This window comes from Squalius cephalus (assembly GCF_949319135.1).
Source record: "Squalius cephalus genome assembly, chromosome: 5".
Classification (NCBI taxonomy): domain Eukaryota; kingdom Metazoa; phylum Chordata; class Actinopteri; order Cypriniformes; family Leuciscidae; genus Squalius; species Squalius cephalus.
Window position 1 is genome coordinate 42424426 of NC_137126.1, and position 25747 is coordinate 42450172.

The following is a 25747-nucleotide window of genomic DNA, read 5'->3' on the forward strand; positions in this document are numbered from 1 at the left end:
ATATTTTTGTACTTATTAGAGTACACGCTAAAAAATGCTGGGATTTTAAACATTTTTAAACCAACGGTTGGGTTTGTCCATATTTGACCCAAACTTGGGTTGAATCAACCCAGCATTTTTTAGAGTGCAGCGTCTCGTTAGCTTAGCAAACTGCTTTCATCATAATCCATTGAAATCAATAGTCTCCTGTGCATTTCACAAGTCTGTTGAGCTGCTGCCTTTGAAGAGCGTTCCAAATCAGTCACTTCTTGGAGGCACTATTGTGTAGCTCACTAGGTCACCAGAGCAGCTCACTAGGAATACAATTTAAGCAATCTTCCATCCATGTTCTTGAAATCAAATCAGCTTAACTTGTTTTGTTCTTTTTAGTTTTATGTTTTTAAAATGCCCACTCACTGTAATATGCAATGGGCATTGTTAAGAGTGCTGTAGCAACAGTTGAACTTGATCAGACCTGTCAAGCTTTTTATGAATGAATTGGTTATAATGAACTGCATTATGTAGTTTTCTGAAATAAGAATCAAGAAAAAAAAAATGTAGTTTTAGATACTTCTTGAGTAAAAAAAGGATCTGAGCTAAACAGAGAGGGAGATGAAATGAGATGAAAATTACAGGTATTTGAGAAACTAGTCAAAGAGAAAAAGTGATTTATTCCACAGATAGCTTTCTCTCCCCTGACCGCAACACAGCGGTGAAACAAATAGGTCCTAGGGCAGGGAACAAAACAGAGAGATAGAGATGGTGAACGAGAGATGGAGGGATGATTTGGGTTAGATTGGGGTAGTGGGGCGTGCGGGAGAAATCAGAGACAAATTATTGTTGTGTGAGGCAATTGTTGCGATAGAATAAGCAGCATTCAGTTAAATTGAAGACCTCAGACTTTTGCAAATTGCCTGAGATAACAGTGTGGCGAAAACAAGGCAAGTCGTTTGTATTCCCGCCGTCGCCGAATCTGCACACAAAAGAGGGACTCTCACTCAATCAAGAGAAAGAGTAAAAATAACCCACAGCGATCCCTTCTTTCAATCCCTCTATTTCTGCTTATCTCGCTTTATCTCTGAAGCTCTTATTTGCGTAGAGGAAGCGCATGGATTGAATCTGGCCATTGGTTGATGATCATAAATAGCTTTACGCCGCCTAAATCCCCCTCTCGCATGCTGGGAAGGAGGAGGCCGGGGGAAGGAAGATGATAAAAGCAGGGTGCGGGGAGGAGAGAAGAAAGGAAACAGGAAGATAAAGAGGGAAGTCTGAGGTGAAGTGTGCTGGGAGGGATTTGAAAAGAAGCAAAACGACATATCATGACAGTAAAATGTGCATTTCGAACACACAAACACTAAAGATATCCGGAGATGAGTGCAGGGACCGATGGATTCGTGTTTCGGAATAGACACCGCAGTGCCTTCTCAGCAAAATAAAAGAAAAACAACACCAGCGATACGAAAAGCCAAATTTGTCCCAACATGACATGCGAGTGCATCGCAGATACTTGAGAATCAGCATAAATACAACCCAGTGTTCCTACAGATGTGCGCTGGATGTTGATTAAACTCGATCTGTCCTCCTTCCGTCACTGAGATCCTTCCTGTTTACATCCCACCAGATTTCATCATTGATCTCTCATCTTATCGTCTGCTAAAATGCTCTTCCTCTTTTGCTCTCTCTCTCTCTCTCCGTATTGAACTGTGGGATGTGAGTCGTGTGGAATGAAGGTGTCAGTTTCGTATCGTACAGCATCGCTAGACAATTGCAGAGCAGCACCGCACGACTCCCCATTAACTCCGTTAACAGGAAACACTGGAGAGGTGCAGAGGTGCATCGTGGCCTTTTCTGCACCCCTTCTCTCTCTACTTTCACTTATTTCAGCGGGAAGACATAGATGTCAATGAGAGAGGACACAAATAGCCTCTCCACCTCTGCCCACCTCTGGCCCCAGTACCTCCGGCTGTCAGGAACTGCAGGGTGGAGGGAGAACGATGAGGAAAAAAGTACAGCCTACAGGACAATTAACCCCCGAGGGAGCACAGTGGGCGTCCTGCACTTCCAGCCTATTAACATACAAAAGTACTCAACCTGAGTAAGACACAGCTATACAGATGGCCTAAGGGGGGGTTTTACACACACACACAGAGAGAGAGAGAGAGAGAGAGATGTACAGTCTATCTATCTATCTATCTATCTATCTATCTATCTATCTATCTATCTATCTATCTATCTATCTATCTATCTATCTATCTATCTATCTATCTATCTATCTATCTATCTATCTATCTGTCTGTCTGTCTGTCTGTCTGTCTATCTATTTATCTATCTATCTATCTATATATATATATATGAAGAGTTCAGATGCAAAAGCCTCTAAGTGCCATCTGAAATTTTCTTCTAGAATGATCATTTTTATGAAGCTTGTATATTTAAGTTCAGTAATTTCACTGATATGGCAATGAAAATGACCCATTTATTGCCATTTAAGTGAAATTATTGAACTTAAATAAACGAGCTTGATAAAAATGATCATTCTAGAAGAAAATTTCAGATGGCACTTAGAGGCTTTTGCATCTGAACTCTTGGTTGTGTTGCAATGAATAGTGGCGTAGGATTTGTACGTATTTCAATATGTATAATATTATACTCCTGCACAATAACAGGAACTAATGCAACCGTGTCCCTGTAAGATATTGTACAAAAAATACTGAATTTTGCTGCCAGGCTCCTAACCAGCTCTCCAAACATGCTACAGTTCTCTGCTGAAATGATTATGCGCTCCAGCAGTCATTGCTGAAATCATAAAAGTACAACATAACCGTAATCGTTATTGCATAATGTTAAAGCCAATCCTGTCGCATAGCTATTTCCTTCGCTGATCGCTGGTGTCTTTAACAGAAACACAGCAGCCTATATGTCTCTCTTCTAAAGGCCCCTGTGGGAATGTATGCACACAATGTGGTTACCGTTGCATTGTCTGCTAAATGCTGTTGTTCTGTTGATCTGCTTCCGTGCGGTGCGCTAACTCAGCATTGATGTGAGGTCGGGAATCAACCTATGGATGTGCCACACGTGTGAAAGCAGCTGGGTAATGAGGTTGTCGCAGTTGTCGTTAATGAAGCTGATTGAATTGGCAACACATGCAGCAATAATGACAGGTCACAGAGGGTATCCCAGCATCCCCTGCTCCTGAGGGCATGGGGCATAGCAGGGGAGGCATGGAAACACGTGAGAGTCTCTCTCACACACACATGACCAACCAAACACACACTCACTCATCAGTTTTTGCTTAAAACTCATCGTTAGAGTAACTGACAGAGCAAGGTCAGAGAGAGATGGATTATATTCAGAGAGAAAGGTTTATAGAGAGACGATGAAAGAGAGAGAGGGGGGAAGAGATGTGGTTTTACCAACCATAGGCTCATTGGAAAAACTTGCCTGTGGCGACTTTTCTGCTAAATGACATTACATTGCATCTTGCACCGCACATTTTGCAAGACTTTCAAAGTGAAATGTCCAGTGAGTGGCACTAAAAGGTATATGCTCTATCTATTGAAAATAACGCACCACCTACATCTGGTGTGGTCGGAAAGTAGTGTTTCTGCAACTATAGGCACTTTTGTCACTGCAGACTTTTGGATAGACACTCTCTTAAACACTTTTACACTTTAAGTATTTCATTTAATTTTTCTACTAACAATGTCCTAGAAGTATACACATACATAACAATTATGCCATTTCCACCGTTTATTAGCATTATGTGCTGGAAATAGTGGTAATGGAAATAATATTTCACTTTATTATTATAACTGTGATCTTACTGTCATAACATGTGTGAAAAAAATTACATAAATAATTTTCACACAGTAAATATTTAAATAGTTTTTTTTTTGTTTTTTTTTCACTCTTTATTTAAACTTTTATGATGTATTTTTCATAATTTAAGATTGAAAGCCTGTGTCTGGGACAAGGGTTAAACAGTATAGTTTTAGACATATAGTTTTATAGCTTTCTGAGATTGCTTTATGACTTTTATATAACAAAAGAAAAAAAAACTTTCATGAAAATGAACCCATGGGACATAAAAGTAACACCCATAAATGAAAACAAGAGGTTAGAACTACATAATAGTTGACACAAAGTGAGAAAAAAGAAGGAACAGATGATCCTAAAGGGCGTCTTAACACTTGATCGTGGAGCTATTGCTCTATGGGCCGAGGGCCACTGGGAGGGGGGATCCCGGTGACAGGAAGGTTTTCCTGTGGAATAGGAAGTGGGACGCGCCTGCAGCTGATCAAACTCCATTTGATTATTAAGACTTTCATCTATTCTCATTCACTGATGAAACATCACACTGCCTGTTGATGTCATAGAACAGACACACACACACTCAATCATTCAACACACACACAAGCTGTCAGCCTCCCACTCTTTCACACACTCCCACTTCTAACATCATCAGTCACACTTACAGCACACATGCAGTCAGACCACAACAACATTCACACTTTCTTCTACAAAAAAAAAACATACATAATACATGCATGCCAGCTGCAGGCGCTATCACAAAGGCATAAACAAAGAGCAAACAGCATTAAACCTTCAGCTCAACACTTTCATCAGCACAAGACTGCAGGCTTCAGAGTCACTCTGAAGTCCTGAGACTCTTTCTGAAACTCTGAGGGCTGAGTTCACTAAACCATCACGCCACTTTTGTCTGCAGTATTTCAGTGCAAAATGCCTAATTTATTTCACAAACGCAATACGGTTTAACCAGGTGGAATGCAGCTGCTGTGCCGTGTTATTCAAATTAAATCATTGCCATTCTTTTCAGTGCAAAACACACCTCCTTTCTATGTAAATCAGGCTTATTATAGATTGTGCACAAATCTCTTTGCTTGGCGCAATTAACATTGTGCTATTATCACCTGCGGAAAGCAGGCGGTAAATGGAAGTTCATTTAATAGAGGTGTTTGTTTCAGGGTTGTGTGCCGTTCAGAATTGAATGGAGAATGCATTTAAATTTGAATTCGAATGTAAGGAAGTAAAATTTAAATAAATGAGTGTGTTCATAATTTTAACTAAAAAGCAAAGTTTGTCAAGACCAACCTTTGCCTTGATAAAGACTTGTTTGAAACTGAAAAAAGCCTTAAAGGTTTATAGACTTAGATAAGATCCGATTGATTTATTGATTGATTGATTGATTGATTGATTGATTGATTGATTTTTTATTTATTTATTTATTTATTTATTGATGGATGGATTGATGGGTGGATGGATGGATGTTTTTAATTTAGTATTTTTTTGAGTGAAAATTGTTTCAAATTAAATCCTACCCCATTTTTTTTTCAATTTTCAATGCAGTAACTTGCCTTTTAAAGTAAATTGATTTCATAAAATGATTTCAAATGTGGAAGTCGACATCTTAAGACTAAAATATTAACTTAGGTGCGTTGTTGTTTTGTCTGCTTCTTGTATATGACCAACTACCTTTACCTGAGTAGGATAAATATAAACTACTACTACTTACTGACACTTACTGCTGGTTCACCTGATATTTCCACTTCATGGTTGCCTGTCGTTTTGGAAAATAATCCAATGGAAAATATATAGAGTAAACAGCTCTCAGTGGCATTGAGATGTACGTGTCTGCGGTGGTTCATGCCAGACTGAATGCGTCAAGCATAAACAAGACTTAAGGGCCAGTACAGAGACCTTGAGAGGGCTGGAGGCTCCTCTAACCACCTACTGCCCTGCATCTGTGGCTATAAAAGAACCCTGCCTGTTACTCTAGGGGATGAAAGCATGCCGTCCTGTTTTGATTAGTGCCATCTGATCTTATACTGAAATAAATAGATCATATGCTGAAGGCAGATTTCTTTTATTCTGATCATTCTGTTTATGCAGTGTACATTTCAAGAGAGTTTGGGTTTGACGTAGGCTCTTTTTTGAGGATTTGTTGAGCAGCTGGTGTTGAGTGGTCAGTTTCTGCAATCGTTGACATGGTGTAGAGATAGTGGCAGGATGTTGGGAAATTACCGGCCACTGACATGCGAAGGGCTTTTGTTTAAGTTTCATTAAAGGAGGGATGATTGGGGAACGAGAGATGGAAGGAAGGAGGAAAGCTCTTGAGTGAGACACTGGAAAGATGTGTTTATGTTGAGGGGTGGAGTTGTTTCCTCTTGTGCATCCGTATGGTCACAGTCCACCATCATGCTGTTGCCTTGACATCTGCTGTCTGTTGGGGGTCAGTAGGTCATAGTTCATAGGGTCTTATTTTAGTTTAGATGATGAACATGGGGATTGGCTGTTGGTTCTAGAGAAGAGCGTATTATTGACAGGAAGACAAGAGCAGATTGGAAGGAGATGGGAAACGCTTTAGAACCACAAAGCTGGTCATCACTCAACCTTTGACCTTTTTCCGGACGTGCATGAAAAAACGGCGGACATTTGTTTTCTTTAGGGAGGAGTTCATTTCAAAACAGATCACGTCCTTTGGCAGAAGGACAATGGGTTTTTTTTTATATAATATTGAATTATTCATTTATTCTTTTGGAATTTGTGTAACTGTAAACTGTAATTGTTTTGAAATTCCTTGTTCTTGCCATATAAAGTTTAAAAATATGCTGTAAATATGTATAATAATCTTTACAGAATTAATTAATATTAAAACATACCTAACAAATATCTTTACATTTCATATATTATATAATAACACATTTTAAAAATGAATAGTAATTTTAAAAACATATAGAGTTTATAAATCTTATATGATTTTTTATTTATTTATTATATATGCAGGGAGAGAGCAACATAGCATATTTAGTTTGGAACTGCCATTCAAGAAAAAGTGCAGAGAGAGCACAATCACCTGTTTTTAAAAGTCCAGTAGACAGCACCTGTCACAACAGGCATTCCAGATATAACACAGATATAAGCAATGGCACATCGATCCAATAAAAAAATGGCGTGCAAGTGGAGATGTGAGTCATCGAATTGCTATATTGCAACCCCTCTATAACGGACAACTCATTTGGAATGAATCGCCACCATCTCTGACTTCTCTTATCTGACTCTCTCTCTCTTTCATGCTAATGAAAAAAGAAAAACAGAAATCAATGGGCGTGAGATTGCTACCGCACAGGTCCACATCTCGATCCAATGATGGCAAGAGGCCACCCCTCCACACTTTCTTATCGTTGCGAACATTTAAATTCACACAACCTTTTCAGACTGAATAATAAAACACAGTGCAGGCCGAGAGAGAGAGCTTTACATTGTTATCTTCACCGCTAAACAGTATTTGACATTTGACGCACATTTAAAAGTCAATGGGTTTGCTCTCAAATCAGCAAATATTATCAAGGCCCTAATTTCCCTTTTTAATGGAGAGAAACAGGTGTGAGTTGATGATTAGAGCAAACGTGTGAAAACGGCTATTGCTGAACAGACTGGACCACTCAGGCCTTTTTTTCCCCACTCTTTCCCTTGAAACCTTGCTTCGGGCATCATCATAATGCATTCAGGAGAACGCTGACTCCAATTATAATTACAAGCGCACGTCTCGTTTGTCCGTGACTGTCAAAAACAGGCCTTCTTAAATGTGCGACATGTTCTATTGGACACGATTGTGAGTTGTGTTGATGCAGCCTTGCTCTGACAAGCATCCTCAATTTGGCTGGTGCTCTGCCAAGATGCATTTATCGTTGTACCTTCTGAAAGAGTGTAAAATATGTCATTAAAATTGTCCTGACTGTGTTTCCTCACTCCATAAACAGTTCCAGCTCTATTGGGATAGCGACAAGAAGGCTCTAGGGATGTTGGCGTTCGTCTTGTAATCACTTTTGTTTATGTTTTTTTGTTTTCTTTATCTCCCCTGACAGGAGCCGTTGTGCGCATCTGGAGCCTCCACATCTCGTCATCCAATCAGAACCCTCGCTTCAGAATCTGAATCTGCATTCCGTGGAGCAGAATAAAAGGAGTGGGAGCGGAGAAATGGGGTGTGCGAAAGTTCTTCTCGTGATGTTCGTGATCGGGTTTGAAAAGGGGATTTGCGTCAACTGGAACCCCGTCCCACGCAAGACAGTTAAATATAATGGTGAGTATCTAATGACCAAACAAAACTGTGAGCGATTCCTCCCAGCGGTGACTACGCAGCAAATGAGCCCACTGTCCTGTTCCCGTTTTTTTTCTCACAGTATTTTTATGGCACTTTCTTTATTTGTCCGTCTCTTTCTTCTTTTCTTCAGTCAACCCCTCCCTTCATTCTCTATGCAGATTTGAGATAAGAGGCGTGATTTCTGCTTTGAATTCACTGAGATATCACATTACTGCACGGTTTTATAGGCTTTTATTGTAAAGAGCTTACATCCCTATTCATTTGCACTCACTTCATTTGTGCCTGTTCTCCCTTTCTTACAGTTTTCTATGTCACCGCTCTCTACTTCTCTTTTTCTCTTACGCTTCCTCTGGAGGGAATTCAGTGAGAATGAGTTGTGCCTGGTGAGAGTGCTGTTTAGAAAAAAAATAGTTTTCTTTATCAGTATTTTTGTCTATTCCTGGAAAAACTTCTAAGCATCCTTAAGACATCTAAGCATCCATAAAATTGCATTTTCTTGAGAAGCAAAATTGCATATTTTTTTCAAGATTTATGTGTATTTTTCTTATCTCATTGGCAAAATATTTTTCTTGAATTTTTTTAAGCATACATCTGACAACATTTAATGAGGTCTATGCTTAAAGTAGGAGAAAAACAATTTGCCAGTGAGGTTATAAAAATAATTTTGCCTGTCAGACTGAAAACACTCTGGAAGCTTATTTCCACAATTTTGTTTCTCAAGTTCTGTCCTGTTTTAGTCATTTGTAGATGTTTTTACAGCAATATGGAATAAAAACCTGTCTAAGAGATTGATTATTGTGTTGTATTTGCAATAAAATCAAGTTAACAGCACAGACACACCCTCAAAATTAGCACTGATTTCAATTTGTGCGCTTTTTGCATGCCAGTCCTGAGTAAAAGGTTGTGGAGGATGCAACAGACTAGCGTAATGTGGCATACTATGCTGAGACTGTAAAACTTCACTTCATTACTGCAGTCCAGACACCTGAATCGGCTCTTTAAAATGCAGAAAGTGCACTAGTCTACACCGCGTGTCTGGATGGATGCCCTGTCATAATGCTCTTCTCCATCATTTGATGAATTACTTCTATAAAGATCAATAGAAAATGTACTCAAAAAATAAAACATAACAATTTAGCACAATATCACAGTCAGTTGTGCCAGGTAGCTCTGCATTTTGTAAATGAACAAGTCGATTTTTATGGTCGGACGATTTTTAAAAATTGTTTTGAAAGGAGTGTCCTATGCTCACCAATGCTATATTTATTTGATTAAATGGTAATATTATTCTTTTTTACAATTTAACTCTTTACCCGCCATTGACAGAATTTTCCGGCTTACCGTGTTTTCACTGTTATATTGTAGGGGGCGCTATTACGCATCTTATGAAAGAGTACAGAATATCCTGATCAAAACACAGGCAAAAAAAAAGCAGAAAAAAGCGATAGCATATGTAAGCAGGTGCATATGTAAAATAATGCGATCATCAACATAAAATAGCAAATCGAAACTGCCTTATTGTTACCGAATGAAATGTCGACACAGGAAGAGTTATAGGAATGGGCTAAAAAATGTTTTTTATTTAATCGTATTCAAAATGTTATTTATTCCTGTGATGTCAAGGATTAATCAGGATTCTTTAAAGAATAGAAAGTTCAAATGAACAGCATTTATTTTAAATGAAAATCTTTTGTAACATTACAAATGTTTTACTGTCACTTTTGAGAACTTAAAAAAAATACCGTAGTATACTTAGAAGGAGGCGTGTAACATGAATGATTTGGCTTAAATTAAATACTCTTGGCACCACAATATTATAGCTTAGCAACTTTCAACTAGATTGCTGAAATGCTGCGTGCAAAAGGGGCACAGCCTTTAGTTAATTTGCCCGTCAATCTTTTCCTGTTTTAATCTAAAACAGCTACAATAAACATTAAGCAGTACTCATGATTTTATGTACACCCATAAATTGATAGCATCTCCTTTTAAGCCCTCGGTAGAGATCGTAGCGGCTGGGAACACAGCCTTAAATGGACAGGAAATGGATTTAGTTGAGCTACAGCAAGTGAGATGGACGTCAAATAAAGTCCAGAAAGAACACAAAAGTACACAGTGTGTCTACAGTGTGTGTTTAACTACTGTTTCAGGTCATGTGTGACTTCGTTCGGGCCCTAAACCACATAAACAGTAGGCCTGCACAGCACACATGCGCTTTTCGGGGAGGATGAAAGCCAGAAAAACAGGCATAGCATCGGAGTGCACTTTAATGTTTGTGTGTGTGAGCGCGCAGAGTGCTTAGACTGGCAGTCTGAGGGATTTAAAGCTGCAGTAGTGTGTGTTGTGTGTGTGTGTGTGTGTGTGTGTGTGTGTGTGTGTGTGTGTGTGTGTGTGTGTGTGTGTGTGTGTGTGTGTGTGTGTGTGTGTGTGTGTGTGTGTGTGTGTGTGTGGTTGGAGGTGGAGAGCTGGATCGCTGCAGAGATAATATTTACCCAGTACTTTCCACACCCACACCCCCTAAAGACCCCTCCTCCACAATTATCCCCATCTTAAAGACAGAGGAGTCACAATCATTGCAAGCACTTAGTCTTTAGGCTGCAACTAAACGTCTTTTCATTCCCATTTTCCCCCTTTGTTCATTATCAAAGCGCTGTACGTGTCTCTGTGTGAATGTGTGATGAGGTTTCATCAACTACACATAATCAAGCAACTGTGAGACTCGTGGTGTTTTCAGCGTCTGCCGTCTCACTATATGAGGATGTGAACACATGAACTTTGTCTCCAGAGCTGCTCTGATGCTGCGCTCACACCATGTCCAAATTACCGTAGTCTCATAGGGCCCGATTTTAATGATCTAAGCGCACGGCGCAAGTGCACTTAGGGCATGTCCGAATCCACTTTTGCTAGTTTAACGACGGGAGAAATGGTAGGCGCACCCAGCGCATGGTCTAAAGGGGTTGTCCCTATTCTCTAAATGAGTAATGGGTGTGTTTTGGGCGTAACGTGCAATAAACCAATCAGAGTCTCATCTTCCATTCCCTTTAAAAGCCAGATGCACTTGCACCATGGCGGATTGCTATTTACATGGCGGAATTTGCAAGCAGAAAAACTGAACGCTTCTCCATAGAGCAAACAGATCTGCTCGTGTGCGAGGTTAAAGCGTGCAAGCAGACCATCTATGGGACAAGCTGGATTCCAACATATCTTTATGTACATAATAACAATCTTTTACATTGTAATCCTTTTATTTTTCATATTTGGCATGTTTGTGTGCTGCTGCGCGTCCCTGTGTGTGTAATAAACAGAGTGTATGTGCGTTGTGGACCCGCCTATAGGTGCATATTACTAATGCGCCCTTTAAATAACAAAACAATTCTGTGCCATTGACTTTTGACCAGGTTTTTGTTGGTCAATGGCGAAGTCTATTTCAGTTGCCTCAAAATAGCAACGTGCCAACAATGCGCCTGAACACACCTCGTTTTCAGACCAGCACGCCCATTGGCGAACAGATGGGCGCATATGCATTTGCTATTTAAACAACATGGCACAGGACGTAAAAATGACAACTGCGTCGGGCTGAAACTAGCAAAAGACACTTGCGTCGTGTCTGGCGCTGCATTGCGCCAGGTGTATGATAGGGCCCAAAATGACAACACGAGACGTTCTATTTGGAGCTCTTCACATCCTCGGACTGGGAATAATGCATTTCTGTGGCATCACTATCAATGCCTAAATTAATCTGCAGCGGTCAGGTGGTACATACATTTTACAGTAATTTAAACCTGGCGTGAACACACCTTGAGAGCTCACTTCACCAGAAGTCTTCACAACAAACTGTCAAAATCAAGGTTCTATTTAACTTAAAGAAATTGTGAAAGAAGTATGTTATTATTGTGCAGCAGAATGTACTTCTCAAAGTAATAACAATTTTTCCTCCATGTTTCCATTTTAACAGTAAACATCTGTTGTGCAGCACTTTGTTTGGCAAAAAATAAAAGGAATTGTTAAATTTTCATTCAGTTACATTTAAAAAAAAAAATTAAAAAAAAATCATAAATTATAAATCCAGAAAAATAAAAAAAAGACAACACAGAATTTCTGAAAAAGATCAAACATTTAATAGGGACCAATTATTGTAAAAAATAAATAAATCATAATTTTTTTTATGAATTCTGTAGATTTTACACATGCATTTTGATTATTCAAATTTAATGACCACTAAATTGAATGTCCACTTAATAGAATCCAGAAATATTCAAATGGAAAAATAAATGAAATTTGAAAAATAAATAAATAAAACAGATTTCAATGGGCCCTAATTTATTTATTTATTTATTTTCTGTTCAAATTTAATACATTTTGTATAAGTTTCATTATTTAAAATAATTAGATTAAATGGGATCCATACATTTCTATTTTTTGGGCTTTTTGCCTTTATTTAGATAGTAGGAGGACAGACAGGAAATCACAGGAGAGGAGAGAGTGGAATTGGACTGGGAAAGGACCTCAAGCCGGGACTCGAACTCGGGTCGCCCGGAGTGCAAACGCAACATACATCGGAGCACTATAGCTCCAATGGAATCCAGAAAAATGTAAACTGAAAAAAAGGAATTCAGGAACAAACAAAAAACACAATATGAGAAAAAATAAAACTGATTTCATAGGGCCTTGCTTATTTTGTCTTCATGCTGAAAAACAGCTCTGAGAGTTCAAAGGGGAGTCAGATGCCCCGCCCACTTCCACGCCCCACCCATAACTTTCCACAGCAGAGCTCCACAACTGCCGTCCTGGAACAACACCGAGAGCAGGTCAAACAGAAAATTAAAGACGAATTTCAATGGAGGCCAAAGGAAACTCCCGCTGACTTATAGAGGAATAGTATGAACGTCCAACGTGCTGAGGATGGCAAAGCTACAGAGAGAGAGAGAAAGGGACTGCCTGCCTAGCACATCTCTCTACCCTCCAATTACCATAATGACGGCCTCGGCTGAAACGGACAGGACCACTGCGAGTGTATGTGTGCGTGTTTCCGTCTATCTGTACCGAACTCCTCCCCACACACAGATATACAGTCTGTGATTTATCCTCTCTAACAGACGCCCTCTCCTGCACTTCTACTTCTCACTGTCTGTAAAAGTGTTTCTTTTTTCATTCAATAAATCTGTCTCCCATACCCTTTGTAGAACTGTTCGCGCCAGAGTCTGTTTGTTAAAGGGGACAGAAAAAAAGAAAGTCTTTCTATTTTTTTGTGCGCTTGCCACTTTCATGAAAAGGTCAAACTTGGTACAAGCTGTGAGCTCAATTCTCGACTGCAATCCCCCCCCCCGGTCTGTCAAACGACGGCCTATATTTCAACAACCTTTCACACATCTCTCCCTTTTACCGTCATCCAGTCTCTTCCACTCACTCTTTCATTTTCTTCCAATCTTGCATTTTTTTACCCCCATTTCTACCTTGCTCTTTTACTCCCATACTGTAATTTTTCAGCGCCCACACCTTTTTTGCTCTCTCTGCCATTCCTGCATGTTGGGCCCTGAGGACAGTTTCATTGCTCTGATGTTGCTTTTTCATAACTCAGGAGACTTAAAGTCACCATGAAATCAGAACTGACCTTATTGACGTTCCTAATGCATGTTCCTGGACTTATTGTGCATGTTTTGGAAGTTTTGCCAAAAAAATCTTGCTCTGTCTATAAAATGACAATTATCAATTATTTAAATTTTAAGATATTTAAGTCCTATTATATAAGTCCTGTGCTACTTTTTGTTGTTGTTTGCTTATGTCATTTATTGCAGACTTTGGTAACTTGTGATATTGTTGAGATCTCTTATGAAACTTCCCTGGTGTTTTGGAACATTGTAACTGGTTTCTGGCTGATCAAAGATAGTCATTAGTTAGTCCAAGATGGCCATTAGCTGGTGCAAGTGTTCGTTTAGCATAGCACTATAATAGTATTGATTCAGTAGTGAATTAGCTTTTATTTTTGTTTCATTCATTTTGTTTTAGTAATTTTGTTATGTGCTTTTGTCATTTTTATTTTTAATATTTTTATATTTATATTTAGCTCGGTTTTTTTATATTTAGCTCGGTTTCAACGCTTTACAAAAGTTTTACATACATTTTTTATATTTTATTTCAGTTTTATTTTAACAACACTGTCAAACTGCTAAAATATCTTTAAACAGCTACAAGTTGATCTTTCCGACTTAAAGTAAGGTTAAGCTGGTTTTTGAAACATGGTAGCTGGCTAACCAGCTAGTGCCATTATGACCAGCTGTTGACTAACAGCTTTCCAAAACCCAGCAACTAGCATGAGATTTTACAGAGAATACTAAGTTTTGTTCTCAGAAGAAAAACATAATTGACTCAAAAGTGCTGTAAGTAATTTCAGCTAGCTATTTTGCTAACTCCCACCATTTTGCGAAATTCAACCACAAGTCCTCCTTTCAAATCCCATCTAAAACATGTTAGCAAACCAGATGTCAGCAATCATGAACATGCAAAATGGTTCACATGTAGAGAGCGTTTCTGATAGGCTAGTCTTCAGGCGTGGGCCGCTCCCCTGTCTCTTTTTTGCTGTTTACACTCTAGCGCTGTCACCGAGACACATATTCCAGTGACATCTGTCAGGAAGTTGGGATGTCTGTCACCATGATATCAAAAATGGACAAATTTTTTTTATTTATGTTTTTTTATTTTTTTGGAATACTGCAGTATTATAAATGATTTATCTGTGCACATCATATTTTTTAATTCATGTGTCCTTATAATCTTTAATCAAAAAAACTTCCCCTCCCTCTTGCAGTGACATCTCTTCACTGATGATGTACTGTATAAACACATTATTTTTCATATATTTTACATTATTGCTGCGCTTCTCTTCCCAGTCTGTCAGTAGTGCTCTGTTTAGTTCCGGTCTCTATGAAGCCCCTCCTTTGGAAAATCATAATGTGCTCTGATTGGTCGGCTGGATCAGTGTGTTGTGATTGGTCAGTTGCTTCATGCGCGTTTTGGAAATGTCACGCCCCTTACCATAACCGCGAGTTTCAATGCACTACCAACCCAACTCAGTCAGGTCTCTTCCTTATTTTTTGCGTATGCCTGGGTGGGAATTATTTAAATGAGGGATATTGTGACGAGTACGTTCCCGGAAGAAAACTTAAGACTACAATCGAGGTGCTTCAGGGAGTTCAGAGTGACTTTGTGCTTTGTAACTTTTTGCAGACTTTTGTAATGCTCAAACAGCATCATTACACAGTAAAGAAAGTTGAAAATGTAAAAAAAAAAATCATAATAAATCTCTGTATGCTAAGCATTTCATTGCTAACCAGGAAAACCAGCTATTCTAAAGATGTTTTTTCTTTCCTATGGAGATAGAAATAGGCATATATGTATTCCCATATAAAGTTTGTGTCGTTTTCCCCACAACTCTTTCTGTCGACGTTCCCTCGCTCGCTCTCTGCTCTTTAGTGGCGTTTGTGAGTTTTTCAGGCTATTGTTGTGGTAATCCGTTCTGACCATTTCCTGTTGCTGAGTTGTGTTCTCCCTTTCTTCCCTTCCCAAAGCAACGACTGCCCCACCACTCCTTCATCTAATCTACTGCAATTACAGCACTTCCCCTCGTCCCCCCAAACGCCCACTCTCTCACGCTCTTAAGCGCACCGTTTGTGTTTGCGTGTCAGCGTAAACACGCCACCTGTGTCTTTCTTAATGTGTTTCTGTTCCCTTTCTTCTCTTTTTAATTGTACTGTTATGTGTCCGCATCAGACGGTGGCTCATCTCGTCTTTGTCCTAGAGAACGTGGGTGTGTTTTTATAGCCTGTATATGAGTGTACGTGCTTTTCTCTTCCTAATTAGTGTGTGTGTGTCCATTTTCTGTGTTTCCAAGTCATTTTTTGTATCCATGTCAAAGCTTCAAAGGCCTTAAAATAGGTCTTTAATAGCAGAGTGTGTGTTTGGAGTGCTGCGGTTATGAGCTATAAGCAGGGCAGGACTGTATTTATAGCAAAGCTGCTTTGTAAGGAGCCGTGGAGGAACATCAGAAGAAAACTGCAGCCTTCAACTTGACTCGCTTCAGTTCTGCGGCTCAGTTCCCTCAACCAGAGCTCACTGCTCTCTCATTCGGCCCAGCTCACAACTTATGAAGGACAAAGACACACACACACAGAGTTCACCTCTGTTCCCTTTATGTTGCTCACATCTGGATTCCATTCAAAGTGACATCTATTTTTAGATTGTTCCTTTTTTAGTCTGTTCACTTGTAGATAGAGAGACTCACTCCTTTCCCATTAGATATGCTGCTGTTGGCTTTGGTCAACTTGTTCTTTGTGTATTCCATGTTTTACATCAGCTTGGTCAGTTTGATTGGTTTGACTTTTTTAATTAAACACTGCTAACCATACAAAACCAAGTTTAGCATCAGCAATCAGCCCCTACTGGTGGATGCTGTAACTGCACCATGTGCCATCTTTCTCCTTTGACGGTCATTCAAAAGTATACATCCACTTGTAATATATATATATATATATATATACACACACACACACACACACACAAATCAAAGCAAAATATGTAATGCAAATATTCTAATACATTATAGTACATGTTTTTTCCAGTGCCCAATTTGTTTTTGGAGGGATCCTATTCATATTTTCTATGGTATGTACAATATTTATTACATGAACTCTTGTATAAATTGGTATACATTTTTCAAAAAAACTAATTTAATGACATTGTTAATTGTAAAATATCATAAATTTACATTATAATGTTGTGATGCCTTTTCCATGGGATGCACAATATTTATTGTATGCTTATTATGAATATAATATAAGACATAAGTTTTGTATAAATTTGTAAATTATTTTATTCGTTTAGCTTTATTGTTTTTATTTCAGTATTAGTTTTAGTAATTTTAGTACTTTGTCTTATGTAATATTTAAATGAAGCATACAAAATGGTTGATTTTATTTTTCGTTTTATTTTTCATTAACTTAACACAATATTTTGGTAGTAGAGATTTTTTATCATTTTCAGACATAACATGTAATTATCAGCGTATCATATTGTCCTGAATTGGCACACCTGTAATTTTCCCTCTCATTCACATCACAACTCAGGATAGTTACTAGTGAATGGTTTGCCACTATGTATTTTTTTGTGATACCGTCAGCCAGAACACCTCCTTGTCGAAATCAGACAAAGAACCCCCTCAGTGGACAGTTTGCTCAACGTTGCCACTTTCTGGTTGGGATCTGTAAGTGCGTCCTCTCCCACTGTGTATAATTGCCATCTTCTCTGAATGATAATTAGAAATGACACTCTCTGCTCGACTCAGCACAAAGCTCAAAAAACTTGTTCTGTGACTGGCTAAGAGGCATTTGAGTAATTATGCAGGTATTTAGAAGTGTGAGCATGTGTGTGTGTGTGTGTGTGTGTGTGTGTGTGTGCGCTCTGTCACATCTCCCAGGCTGTTTGCATCCTAGCAGATGTTCTCCGTCCTCCCTGGGGGAAGTCTGTTTCTCCTCTTCTCTTGGATCATCCAGCCCTCTTATATGTTAACAAGCTGCCGCTCTCTCCAACTAATAACCGCACACTCTCCTGACTTCCATCCTGGCAGAATCTTCATCACCACTTATGGTGTCTTTTCTCCCCTCCTAGAGCACTTGCTCATCATAACCCTCTCTCCACTCTGCACCCATCTGCCATGGTAACGGTAAATCTGATGAGGCACAATGATCTTGTGTGTTCAAGGGTGCATGGAATACTGGTGTCCCCGCGTGGCTTCTTCACTGGCTTAAGCCTAGACGGAAGATATCACCTTCTGTTTTAATTCTGCGACAAATAGCCACAGATCAAAGCTAACTTGCAGCTTATGCCAGTTAATAATGACTAGTAGTGTCAAGAAGTTGATCTATATCTATCTATCTATCTATCTATCTATCTATCTATCTATATGTCTATCTATATGTCTGTCTGTCTGTCATATATTTAGTTAGAATATATATATTTCAATCATTACAACTCTCAGAATAGTTTTAGCATGTTATTGAATATGTCAATGTTAATGTATTTGGTCTTGGCAGAGATCTGCTATGTAAGCATGTAAGATATGCTGCTTCATAAATAGACATACATAAATCCCATAGCAGATCTAGGCAGGTGGAGCTGGGGGAGGATGTCAGAGGCAAACAATGAACCAAAATATTTCAATGTTGAGCATGCAATCTCATTGGCTGCAGGATCAGCAGAAGCCAATCAGCTTGTGCCATGTGGTAATGATGTGATTGCTTAAATCAAATAAATCATTTATTGATAATTTTATAAATGATCATTTCATTTATTTTATTGATTGTTAATTAGTTTTTTCATCTTTATGCTAATTTATACAACTTGAAATGTTAAGACCACCATCAAACCTGCGCTAACCAGCATAAACCAGCATGGATCATACTAGAAATAAATTTTAGCCCAAATTAATCTGTTTAACACATTACCAGTTTAAGCAAAGGTTATGAGTGTCCATGGAAATTCATGCTTGCCTAAGTTGGCATTTTCAGCTGGGCTGGGACGTTGGTGAAAATGATAAATGTGAGAGATTTTTTTAAGCCCAAGAATGGATCAGTGACATTTGGATCACATCTAATACCCGTAAAAACCTTTTTTCCTCTTTTTTCAGACGTGCACGACAGTATGGCGAGGTTTCGCGCTGTTGGGGTGTGGAACTACACCATGTTGACCCTGGCAGAACATGAGAGGGTTTTGTACGTGGGCGCCAGAGAGCACATCTTCGCCCTGGATCCCAATGACATCAGCAGACAACTCCGACCACAGGTATGTTCTGCAAAGAAAAGGCTTTTTTCAATTTCTTTCAATCAAAAAACTCCAAATGCACCCAATAAATACTAATCCACAAGTCATCAAGCAAAAAGGGCATTAGCATTTTATCATTCAAAAATATCAGCATTTAAAAATGACTCACTCTTTCAATGCCACTGCCATTTGTAGTAAATTGCCAGTTGCGGCTGTCAATAGCGAGTGCACATTTTAAATGCAGAGTGCTATTTGCTTGTAAAAGTCATGTCTCTTTCTCTCTTAGATTGAATGGTCGGCCCCTGTGGAAAAGAAAAGAGAGTGTGCAGCGAAGGGGAAGAATAACCAGGTACTGGCTAATGTTGCATCCTTTATGTTTTAACAGCTTTACTTTGTCTGGCCCCGCTGAAATACATTTACTCTCCCTCTCTCGCGCTTATTTTCTCTTTGTGTCTCTTTCTCTCTTTCTTCGCTCTCTTTTCAGACTGAGTGCTTCAACTACATTCGTTTCCTGCAGAGCTACAACCACACACACCTGTACACATGCGGGACATACGCCTTCCAGCCCAAATGCACCTATATTGTAAGTGTTCGCTTTTATCTTTGCCTGAGAAATCTGTCCGACCCACATGATCCAGTGGTGCGGGCTGCAATATGATGGAGAAACTGTGTGTGTGTGTGTGTGTCTCAGCGAGTGACTTCTAGTGTGTCAAAGTGAAATATATCAAATGTAAACGAGGTTGTGTTCTCACGCTGTGCGGACGATGTGATAAGACAGGATGACGTGGCTTGTGTATTGTTGTGTGTGTATGAATTTATTTATTTATTATTAATTTATACTTGATATACTGTATATATAGGGTTATGTAATTTTGAACTATTTACAATTTTTAACAGCATTTAAAAACATACTCTACTAGGTTCTTGGTAACACTTTATAGCAGCCTTTATATATAATGCATTATAGGTATTTTTAATGTATTAATTATACCTTATAATGCATTGTGTGATTCCATGAATAATTGTAACCACATTTATAATACATTATAATATTATAATCTATTAATTGTAATATCTTTACAATTATTTACAAATATCTTACACCTTTAGAAAGTATAATGTAATTTCACAAATTTGCAAATATTATTATGCATTTTAACTTTGGTTACAGTTATTTATGAAAAGATATCATGCATTATAATGTACAAAATGAATGCCTTTATAATGCATTACACATAAAGGCTTTAAATAAATCAAGTTTTTATGAAGTCTCTTATGCTCACCAAGGCTGCATTTATTTGATCAAAATACAGAAAAAAACTGAAAAATTGTAAAATATTATTATAATTTAAAATAACTGTTTTCTATTTTAATATATAATTGAATACATTTCTTTTAAAATATTAATTATTCATATAAAATATTATTATTATTATTATTATATATTGAAATGTAATTTGTTCCTGTGATGCAAAGCTGAATTTTCAGTATCATTACTCCAGTCTTCAGTGTCACATGATCCTTCAGAAATCATTCTAATATGCAGATTTGCTGCTCAATTATTAATAATGGTTCTTATTATTAGCAATATTGAAAACCGTTTTTGCTGCTTAATATATTTGTAGAAAATGATTACAAGACGACATGATGTGGCTTGTGTATTGTCATTGTGTGTGTGTGTGTGTGTGTGTGTGTGTGTGTGTGTGTGTGTGTGTGTGCTCTTATTTGTGTGTGGGCAGGAGGACGATGCAAGAGGGCTCAGCTGCTGCTTAAACTTCAGTTGGCAAACAGCCGGTGGCTCAGTGTGTGTGTCTGGTCATGTGTGTGTGTTTGCTTGATCCATATGTAACCGTTTCTGTCTTTCTCTAATAGAATGCAGATCATTTCACTCTGGATAGCGCTGCCCCGGAGGACGGTAAGGGAAAGTGCCCCTACGACCCCGCCAAGGGTCACACAGGCCTCATTGTGGGTGAGTCATCTGTATGCACACGTTTCTGACATGTAAAAACCTGCATTATTATTCTTGTGCCTTCTGCGTGGGTGTCTGTTTGTGCTCGGCGTCGCCCGTGGATGCGTTTATGCCTCCTCTCTTCCCACACTTGGGAGAGAACGGAGTCCCTCTTTAATATCTCATAACTGTGAGGCTGTAGACAGGAGTGTGTGCATATGTGCCTTTTCCCGCTCTAAGCGTTCTTCTCCTTTCCTAGACAAAGAGTTGTACTCCGCCACCCTCAATAACTTCCTGGGCACAGAGCCCGTAATCCTGAGGAACCTGGGACAACAACATTACAGCATGAAGAGTGAATACCTACCGGCTTGGCTCAACGGTAAATCTGAAAACAAACATAACATATATTTCATTCTCCTGCTGAAAAGACTATATTATGTTATACTGGTGCCCATGGTTGACCAGCTTTACCAGCACCAGGACAGAGAGTAAACCAGGCTGCTCCTTCGGACACGGATTACTGAGTTCTGGATTCAGTTGTTGGCACTTGGCAACTTGACACGATCCTGTAATTCTTATATTATACATATAGATATTACACGTAGTTATGTAGATTTAATGCTTCTTGGCTTTGATGAGTAGTAAATGTCCAGTTGCATTTAGGTATTTATAATTATATAAAAAAAATATAAAAAAGAAATACGATTTTTAATTGAATTAATTACATGACATGGCGATTAATTCATTAAATTAATCGCACATCAGATTTGGCAAATATGTCATTATTGTGTAAAATGAGGAAAGCATCAAATAGCATAAAAAAAATTATTCAACATTGAATTTATTACATATAAACTTTTAGGCTTCAACAGCCATGAGGGTGACTAAATGATGACAGAATTTTCCTTTTTGGGTGATTTTTTTTTTTAATTAATATGGAAATATGGATAATATTTGTAATGAAAAGATACTGTAAATAAGACACTAAAACTGCCAGTGGTTGGTGATAAATATATATAATTTAATAATTAACATTTTTACAGAATTTATTAGCGAATAATAAACCATGTTGCTTCTTTGGACATGGATTACTGAGTTATCTGGATTCAATTGTAGCCGACTTGACACAATCCTGTATTGTTTCATTCTCCAAAGCTCATCTCTGAGTCGTTGTCATAGCAACAGGTCCGTAAGCTCAAACCTTTTTTGTTTAACGTAAACAGGATTAGATTTCGGATGTTGAAGTCTGTCCCAGCCTCTGCACCATTCTTGTGAACGCACCCAGGGGATGTAAGAATTTAGTATTATTATAATTATTTTAATAATAGCCTAATTTAAAAGAACATAATCATTTTGTAGATGATAATAGGCACAGACGGTTTACTCACTGTGATGAACTGCTTTAGGTGTGAGGGGATAATTTACCTCACATTTGCTGTACAGTTTGTCAGGTCTGTGCATTAACTGCAATGCAGACATTGTACATTGGCCTTTGGCTCTTTGTGTTTTCTACAGCTCAGGAGATGCTGTCTGTCATTCCATTAGAGAAGAGTACCTGGCCCTCCTACGTAATAAGAAAACATCTATGATTTTTGTTGTTTCCCAGTCACATAAGAACGCAGGCTTTTACAGAGAGCTTTTATGCCATTATGTGGTGGCATTGCCGGGCCTGTCAAATTAAATGTTAAGTTCATCTGAATACATTAACATCTGACACATGAAACCTGTAGAAATGCAAGGGAAATGAAAATGGAAATATAATGTAACAGTTAAATATTTACACGTTTAATTCATCCTCAGCTTTCAGCCAGCTCCTTGTAGTTGCCTTGGCAGTGTTTCGTTGCTCTTTTAAGGTCCAGACATTTCTGGTAGACTAGGCTTGTGATTTTTTTTTTCTCAAGAAAGATGTTTATAATATAATATAACATAATATAATATAATAAATACATTCGGAAAGAAATGAATGCTTCTATCCGGCATGAACAGAAGTGACGGTAAAGACTTTTACATTGTTACAAATGATTTCTATTTCAAATAAATGCTGTTCTTTTGATCTTTAAATTCATCAAAGAATCCTGAAAAAATATCAAAGTTTCCCTAAAAATGTTAAGCAGCAACTGTTTTCAACATTTATAATAATAAGAAAAGTTTCTTGAGCATGTTAGCATATTATAATGATTTTTGAAGGATCTTGCGACACTGAAGACTGGAGTAATGATGCTGAAAATTCAGCTTTGCATCACAGAAATAAATTAGAATACAGTTTGTTTGTTTTTTTACTATATTTTTTTTGTATCAATTAAATTCAACCTTGATGAGAAAAAGAGAAAAAAAAACATTAGTCTTTCTTAAATAAGTGCATGTACTCGTGTTCTATAAGCACAGATTCATATCAAATTGTAATAGTTTACATAATATTCCTATTTTTAAGAGTATATGATCTCAAAAACTCATTCCACTCATGCTAATCAAATCCAACCATGTGCTTGATAAACTGAATCAGCCAGAAAAGATCTGGTCTTACAGCATTTGATATATTATCTCAGTATTAAGCGATGTACAGGGAACAGGGCCCTGATCTTTCCAGCAGGGTTAATCCGAAATCAGCTCAATAAACAATGTCCCAAGGTGGATATTTAAGATCTTTTATCTGTTTCATCAAGTAACCGCCAGCCCCTTATCTATTAAGTGCTGTGTCTCCAACACGTTCTTCCATATCTTTCCCTTTTGTCTGGTACAGAGCCAAACTTTGTGGGTTCGGCGCTGGTCCGGGAGAGCCGCAACAGTAAAGATGGAGACGACGATAAGATCTACTTCTTCTTCAGCGAGAGAGCGTTGGAGCTGGACTGCGACAGTGATCTGACCGTGGCACGGGTGGCGCGTGTGTGTAAGGTGAGAATGTAAACTCAGAACTCACATACACCAGAAGTATTCGACCAGAAGGTTGCCGAATGAGCAAGGCACTCAACATCGGGTTGCTCTAGGGCAGGGTTTCATGAGGGAACTGCGAGTCGATGAAAAGCTGATTATTAATTAATTCAATCAGATTAAAATAAACAAATGGAGCTGCACAATTAATCAAAATAAAACGGAAATAGCAGTATATCTTCTAAAATTGCGATTATGGAGTCAAAGGCTACGATTTAATTAAAGAAGTCTGTTGCGTTGCGTGTTTCAGAGTGAAGAGTGGCACTGAGGTGTAATACAGTGTTTTCAGAGCTGCTCGGTTCACAGTAAATATTCTGCTTCTCATTAACTCTCTGCAAGCGTTTAATGTGCATTTGTGAACCAGCGTTATTTTAGAATCCTTGAGGTATATTATAGTTTTTATTAATAGTTTTAATTTGTTTTCATTCATATATTTTTTATTTAATTTTAGTCTTAATGTTATTTTTTTGTGTGTGTGTGCGTGTGTGTGTGTGTGTTTGTTATATTTATCAGTTTTTTATATATATATGTCTATATAGTGAAATTTTATTTCAGTTTTAGTTAGTTTTGTACATCAAGCTAAAATAAAAATGGGAAAATGTATTTCCTTGGCAGATAAAAAAAGATATATATAATCTATTTCAGTTTTTATCTCTTTTTTTATGGTTTTACTTTTTTAGTTGGGAACGTAATGTGCACTAGGTTCACTTTATTTCTATTCACATTTGCATAATTTTTAGCAATTATGTGTACAGTAGTTTACAGCATTTAACCAATATTCTGTTGGTATATATATACTGTATGGGCTATACAGTATGTACTGTACTATACTGTATGTATATATACTGAGGGCGCAGGCAATCTTCAAGCAATATATATATATGTAATAAAAGCAACTGAAATAATAATACTTACTTATTTTTTAAACGTCTAAGGGGTTCTGCTGAAAAAAAAGTTTAGGAACCCCTCCCTGCTGAAAAATCCAGCATAAACCAGCAAGAATTCCATGTTGGTCCAGGCTGGTTTATGCTGGTTAAAGCTTGTTTATGTTGGTCTAGCTGGTGGACTAGCATAGTCATGGTGTTCTCAAGCATTCTGGTGAGCAGCAACGCTGTATTTTTCAGCAGGGCTGCTCTAGGGCAATTGTACCTGTATAAAGAAAATAGCTTTAAACAAAAACGTCTGTTAAATGGCTACTTGCTTTCTCTTTTCAGGGAGACCTGGGTGGCACACGGACCCTGCAGAAGAAGTGGACCACCTTCCAGAAGGCCCGGCTGATGTGTTCTTTCCCCGAGCGCCACATCACCTTTAATAACCTGCGGGCTGTCTTCACCCTGCCTGGGGCGGACTGGAGGAGCACTAGTTTCTATGGCATCTTCCATGCGCAGTGGTGAGCGAACCCTCCTGCCATGCCAGTCCGTGTCATTTTCATAAATATTTCTCTCTCTTCCACTTCCTGGCGTAGTTGTGAAAGTCACTCTGTCCTCTGCTTATATGAAAGTGTCACCGTGCCAAGCACCCAGCCGTGATCCTCAAGTGTAGAAAATGCTGCACTGTCATTATGATGACAGTAAGACTATTACTGTAATAAACCAGCCAATGTAGCGCAGTCATTTAGTTCAGACTGACTGACTACTTTTTTCTCTCTCTCTCTCTCCTTTTCTTTCTTTATCCTTTGTTCTCTCTCAGGGGGGATGTGGATGTGTCTGCTGTGTGTCAGTACCAGATCGGAGAGGTGAAAAATGTGTTCGACGGGCCGTATAAAGAGTACAGGGAGTCGTCTCAGCGATGGGTCCGATACACCAGCACTGTGCCCAGTCCTCGACCTGGAGCGGTGAGCTGAGCAGCCGTTGAGATGAGAGGCCGAGAGGCCGAGAGGCCGTGACTAAGCACTCGGATAAAAATAGCACACCACTTTTGTATATACAGTGATATTTCATCACAAAATAAGAACATAATAA

At 38.4% G+C, this 25747-nt stretch overlaps 1 protein-coding gene across 1 annotated transcript in view; it reads left to right on the forward strand.

Moving 5' to 3' along the window:
- Positions 1–25747, forward strand: part of sema4c (sema domain, immunoglobulin domain (Ig), transmembrane domain (TM) and short cytoplasmic domain, (semaphorin) 4C) — a 60435-nt gene that overhangs the window by 25903 nt on the left and 8785 nt on the right. The window contains exons 2-10 of the mRNA XM_079872585.1: positions 7866–8080; positions 18777–18931; positions 19197–19259; positions 19395–19493; positions 20783–20879; positions 21118–21237; positions 23599–23750; positions 25001–25176; positions 25476–25620. Coding sequence (XP_079728711.1) covers positions 7978–8080; positions 18777–18931; positions 19197–19259; positions 19395–19493; positions 20783–20879; positions 21118–21237; positions 23599–23750; positions 25001–25176; positions 25476–25620 — 1110 coding nt within the window. The 5' untranslated portion in view covers positions 7866–7977. The remainder of the gene's footprint in view (positions 1–7865; positions 8081–18776; positions 18932–19196; positions 19260–19394; positions 19494–20782; positions 20880–21117; positions 21238–23598; positions 23751–25000; positions 25177–25475; positions 25621–25747) is intronic.